The 5,932-nt window shown below is 56.4% G+C and overlaps 1 protein-coding gene across 1 annotated transcript; it reads right to left on the bottom strand.

Moving 5' to 3' along the window:
* Positions 1–457: 457 nt before the first annotated feature.
* On the bottom strand, positions 458–5,932 carry ATP5MJ (ATP synthase membrane subunit j). The gene is made up of 4 exons (XM_041760262.1): positions 5,802–5,932; positions 2,182–2,305; positions 1,205–1,228; positions 458–639 (listed from the first exon to the last, which is right to left on the bottom strand). Exons 2-4 carry the CDS (start codon positions 2,303–2,305, stop codon positions 605–607), a joined length of 183 nt encoding a protein of 60 aa, XP_041616196.1. The 5' UTR covers positions 5,802–5,932; the 3' UTR covers positions 458–604.

The following is a 5,932-nucleotide window of genomic DNA, read 5'->3' as shown; positions in this document are numbered from 1 at the left end:
GAGTGAGCATGAGAGAGCACAAGTGGTGTAGAGAGAGAAGCAGGCTTCCCACTGAGTAGGAAGCCTGACACGGGCTTGATCCCAGGGCCCTGGGATCAGAACCTGAGCCCAAGGCAGCTGTTTAACCGAGTCACCCGGGCGCCCAACTGTGTTACAGTTTAATGCTTTTTCACACCTTCCCTACTGATCTCCGCAGTAACTCTAGGGGAGAACTCACCTGTGGTCCCCGCCATCCGCACGCGGGAACCCAGGCTCAGTGAGGTCACAAGGGTTAGTGGCAGAACCATCGGCGTATCGAGTATTTACGAGACTCAGAAGGGGGGGCCACACCTACCCCCCAAGCCCTACAGTGATGGGGATGGCTCCCCGGGGTTCTCTCTGCTGTGTTCCCAACATCTACTCAGGGCATGACGGGCGCATGGGGGAGCCGAGAGAGGGACACGGGCGCAGCCAGGGGTCACCTCACAGTTACATAAGTTTATTCACGCCGCAGCGGACACGACACATGTACATGTGTATATCGGGGCTCCATGTTCCTGGCTAACCGAGCGAGTGGAGATTTACAGCCAGACTGACGTTCCATCCCATGTGTTCCCCGAGCTGGTTAATGATGGCCATGAGCAGGGGCAGGACTCGAGGCTTTGAAAGAGAAGCATAATACGGATATCATTGAGGAAGGAAGGAGAACACAGAAGACAGCTTATCGTGTAAGCATTAACAAGTCAGAAATGGTAAATGACAATTCCCGATACTACGGAGCGTCTGACACGTTTAAGCGTTTTGCGCGATCACCTCATGAACCTGGGCGCTCGCGTGCAAGCACAGGGAAGGAGGGGCAGGGGCCTGTCTTCTCTCTAGAGCCCACCAGCCAGTCTCTCATTCAGAGAACATAGGGCAGAAACGTCCAACACTAGGACATAAATCGATGTGGTGCCTTCTTTGCAGACGTGTTTCACGGCAGCCGGCCTCCACGGCTAACCTGTGCTTCCCCCTTATTCCCAGAAGTTTTACTTGGCCCCAGGGGGAGAGCAATGGTTTTTAACATTTGGATTGTCAGAAGGACTTCAGCCTGTCTTTATGGTAGGGACAGCAAACTTCATACACCAGCGCACCCTATACGTTTATGAGCCATGGGACACCGTGTTCCGAGAAGGTAGGATGGTGTCTTTTGTCCCCCATCCCTTTGAAGAAGCAAAAATCTTACCTTTCAAAGCTTTACTTCTTTTATCTGAAATAAAAAGAGAGAACGATTGGTTGTATCCATGCTTTTCAAAAATGTGTTTAGTTCATCCACTGTCAAAAAAATCAACATTTGGCTGAAAAGTTCACAGCTTCGATAAAGCTGTTACAGGAGCTTTCAGAAAATAGGAGTTTCTACAGCGTCTCCCAGCCAAGACGTGCTACCACTTCCACCAAAGACGTTCTACAGACCATTGAACAGCCCTTCAGAATCTGCAGGGCTCTTTAGTCTCCACCATTCCCCAGACACCAGTCTCGCAGTTTAAAGTTTTCTCCATTCTCTCCTCTTTTTTTTCCTAAAGATTTTATTTTTATTTATTCATGAGATACAGAGAGAGAGAGAGAGAGAGAGAGAGAGAGAGAGAGAGAGAGGGGCAGAGACACAGACAGAGGGAGAAGCAGGCTCCATGCAGGGAGCCCAACGTGGGACTCGATCCTGGGTCTCCAGGATCAGGCCCTGGGCTGAAGGAGGTGCTAAACCGCCGAGCCACCCGGGGATCCCTCTTCTCTCTTTTTCTAAACCAACTGGTATTAATACATGATCACGCCTCATCTCTGTTCCACTGAGAACCTAGGGTCACCCTGTCCCCACTGCTATCATAAAAACAGTCCAAATGTTCACTATGGTAGGAAAGGGACAGTAACACCCCACCCCTAACTATTTCCGCCTCCGTCCCTTCAAACGGAGGACATTTCCTGTGCATTTGAAACACCACTGTTACACCTAGCAAACTCTGAATCCCGTTATCAAGGCCTTGTCCAAATTTTCCCAGTTGTCCCCAAATGTCTCTTACAGCTGACATGTACTCCCCACATTTTAACAAAGCGTTCTGACGCTCGCTTCTGGGTAAGAACCATTTATTCCTTCACAACACGGATTGTAACTCCTTTTGAAAATAATTTCCATCCTGACTGCTAATGAATCAACATAAAGAAACTTACCGGCACTCCTGATTTTATAAACGATGAGACTCATCAACCCCATTCCTAACCAAATCTCCTGGTAAGCTTGGGTATAGTAGGGCTTCATGGGGACCCAAACATTTTTAACAAGGTTTTGAAGCATCTGAAAAGGAACATAGTAATAGATATAACCATGACGATCGTTGTAAAGCTAACTGGTAAGAGGCTCCCATATATTCTTAAATTTGACCCTGCTTCCTACAACTGTTCCAGACACCACTCTCCCTCAGCCATTCCTACCCAACCTGGGGCTCCTGCTCGGCAGCTCTCCAAGCCTCACTCACCTACCCCCCCGCCCAAGGCTGCCAACCTTGGCCATCCTGTCGCTCCGCCACCCCTCCTGCGTGGGGGCCGCAGAGTGCCCAGCCTGTGCCATCTCACACTGTCCTCGAATGTTCCTCTCTCTGACAGCTGTTCCCCACTAACGCTATGCCCAAAATCACATCATGTTTTAAAACTCTTATATAAAAAAACTAGTATGTTTGCATCACCATGTTAAGAACTGCTGGCATTGGGCACTGACGTGGGCACTGGACAGGATGAGCGCTCGGTGTTATATGATACGCTGGCAAATCGAACTCCAATAAATAATAATAATAAAAAAGAACTGCCGGCAATCAGAGTTGAAAAAGAACACGGGTCCTCGTGGGACCCACACTCAGCCTCGAAATCTAAGCACACACAGTATAGGATGACGAGGTCCCTTCGTAAGAGCTGCAATTATGACATAACTCATTTAATGAATAAAAACATTTACCTAATCATTTGAGAAAATGATCAGCGCATCAAATGCTGAACTGACAGTTTTCTTTGGCTCAAAGCAGACCCCTCATTCATTCATTCATGTCTTATTTATTCATGAGACACACAGAGAGGGGCAGAGGCAGAGAGGCAGGCTCCCTACAAGGAGCTGGATGTAGGACTCGATCTCAGGACCCCAGGATCAAGCCCTGAGCAGAAGGCGGATACTCAACAGCTGAGTCACCCAGGTGTTCCTGCCCAACCACCCCCCCTTTTTTAATTTATTTATTTATGATAGTCACAGAGAGAGAGAGAGAGAGACAGAGAGAGAGAGAGGCAGAGACACAGGCAGCGGGAGAAGCAGGCTCCATGCACCGGGAGCCCGATGTGGGATTCGATCCCGGGTCTCCAGGATTGTGCCCTGGGCCAAAGGCAGGCGCCAAACCGCTGAACCACCCAGGGATCCCCCCAACCCCCCTCTTAAAAGATTTTATCTATTTGAGAAAGAGAGTGAGAGCATAGGGGCGGGGGCAGAGAGATAAACAGACTCCCCACTGAGGATGCAGGGCTCAGTCCCAGGATCCCAAGATCACAACCTGAATAGACTGGCACATGCTCAGCTGACTGAGCCACTCAGGTGCTTCTCAAAGTAAGGGTTTTGATTACAGTTTACTATAGACTATAAAATTTGATGCACTTATTTTCCTTTCACCGTGTAACATCTCAGGTGTCTATTAAACTACATTCAATCCACTGTCAGGAAAACGGATCCAAGAACTTTGCATTTTCCCTGAAAACTCTACTTTGGCTTCAATTAGGGGGTTTGTCTCCACCCTGACCAGGACCTCCCCTACCGCTCCTTCCATCGCTACTTGGGCTACACAGGATTTTACTGGTCTTCGCTTTGCTGCGGCATGGTCACCACTTACTCAGCAGACACGAACTGAGCCCGGACGAGGCGGCAGGCATTGCTCAGGGGCTGAGAAAGCGGCTCCTGAGGAGCCAGAACACCAGGGAGGAGCATCCTCGCAGGTGCAGCGCATGTGCCGAGTCCCCAGTCAGGACAGACTTGCAGGGCCCGGGATGAAGGGGAATGAGAGGGAAGCCGCAGTGGCGGCCCAGAGTCAAATGCTGGCTCTACCACTTTCCGGCTAACTCAACACACCTGATTTCCTCCTCCGTAAATCGGGGATCAGAGCACCACCCACCCAAAAAGGGTGCTGGTGAAGAGGAGCACCAAGTCTACAGGGTCTGGTGCCCCGTGCTGAGTGCTGTTATGTAAAACGCCAGGACTGGACCATGGGAGGGAGGGGGCACGGGGGTTTAGGGCCTTGGAGGCCAAGGTGGAGGATTCGGCTCTTCCTCTGGCACCTCACCTACATCTAACGGCCTTCACACGGTGCTTACACCCTTAGCTCCCGCACCACTGCCCAACCCCTACAAAGTGGCTCCCGGTAGGCAGCTGCTGGTGGTCACACAGCTGGGGCTAGGACTCACCCTGCACCCAGTCCTTACTAGGAAAACCTGCTCCAACGACTGGCTGCCAGCTCTTGCGAGAAGAGGGCTGATTCAGGCTGAGGCACGGTCCTAAGGGCTGGCCAGCCCTGCCCACCACCCCAAGTGTGATCCTGACGGATGTGGTTGTGCCCTCCTCCTGGAACCCCTCGTGGAGAGGTCCGCCCTCGCACTGGGCTGCTCTGTCGTTTTATGAAGATCCCAGAAAACCACATCGTGTCCTTAGGTGGTGCCTGAGAGGACCCAAACAGCCCTGGAGGAGGCCTGCAGAACCCCCAGGTGGGAAGCGTTCAGGGCACCAAGTGCTTCCCTTCCTCCCTGGACCTGGCAGTGACTGGGCAGGAATGTGTTCCCAGCTCCGGGGGGGAGACTGCCCCGGCCGTGACCTGCTGAGGCCCTGACTGGGACTCCCCCGGCTGAGTGCCACACAGCTGCACGCGTCACCTCTGATCCTGTCGTGGGCCCGTGTCCCCTCCCCGAGGCCTTCTCCTGTGCCCGGGGTAACCTGCAGGGACACGCGCAGGAGACGCGGGGCACAAAGAAGAGAACGTACTACACGCCAGGCAGGGGCTCATCAGAGTGCGGGGGTCCTGGGTGGGGTCGGGGCTCCCGGGTGGGGTCGGGGCTCCCTCCATCACTCCGCGCTGGGCGCCCACCCTGGCGGGGCCGGGGAGCGCCCCCCACCGGGTGCAGGGGTCCCGGGTGGGGTCGGGGCTCCCTCCATCACTCCGCGCTGGGGGCCCATCCTGGCGGGGCCGGGGCGCGCTCCCCACCGGGTGCGGGGGTCCTGGGTGGGGTCGGGGCTCCCTCCATCACTCCGCGCTGGGCGCCCATCCTGGCGCGGCCGGGGAGCGCCCCCCACCGGGTGCAGGGGTCCCGGGTGGGGTCGGGGCTCCCTCCATCACTCCGCGCTGGGCGCCCATCCTGGCGCGGCCGGGGAGCGCCCCCCACCGGGTGCAGGGGTCCCGGGTGGGGTCGGGGCTCCCTCCATCACTCCGCGCTGGGCGCCCATCCTGGCGGGGCCGGGGCGCGCTCCCCACCGGGTGCGGGGGTCCTGGGTGGGGTCGGGGCTCCCTCCATCACTCCGCGCTGGGCGCCCATCCTGGCGCGGCCGGGGAGCGCCCCCCACCGGGTGCAGGGGTCGGGGCTCCCTCCATCACTCCGCGCTGGGCGCCCATCCTGGCGCGGCAGGGGCGCGCTCCCCACCGGGTGCGGGGGTCGGAGCGGGACCTCCCGCGACCTCCCTTCAGGGGTCGGGAGCCGCGGCGGGACCCCAAGGTCAGCGGGGGCCGCGCCCTGTCGCCCCGCGCCCCCGCCGAGCAGCCGGCCACGCCCGCACTCACCTCGGCGCGACCCCCCGGCTCAGGCCGCCGCGACACCACCGCCACCGACTCGGAAAGGTCACGGGACGCGCAGGCGCCGCGCGGGGCCCGCCGGGAAGGCGGAAGGAGCGGCGGCGCCCCGAGGCCGAGCG

The sequence above is a fragment of the Vulpes lagopus genome, chromosome 6 (assembly GCF_018345385.1).
Source record: "Vulpes lagopus strain Blue_001 chromosome 6, ASM1834538v1, whole genome shotgun sequence".
In the NCBI taxonomy this organism is placed as follows: domain Eukaryota; kingdom Metazoa; phylum Chordata; class Mammalia; order Carnivora; family Canidae; genus Vulpes; species Vulpes lagopus.
This window is presented reverse-complemented; position numbering and strand designations above follow the sequence as displayed.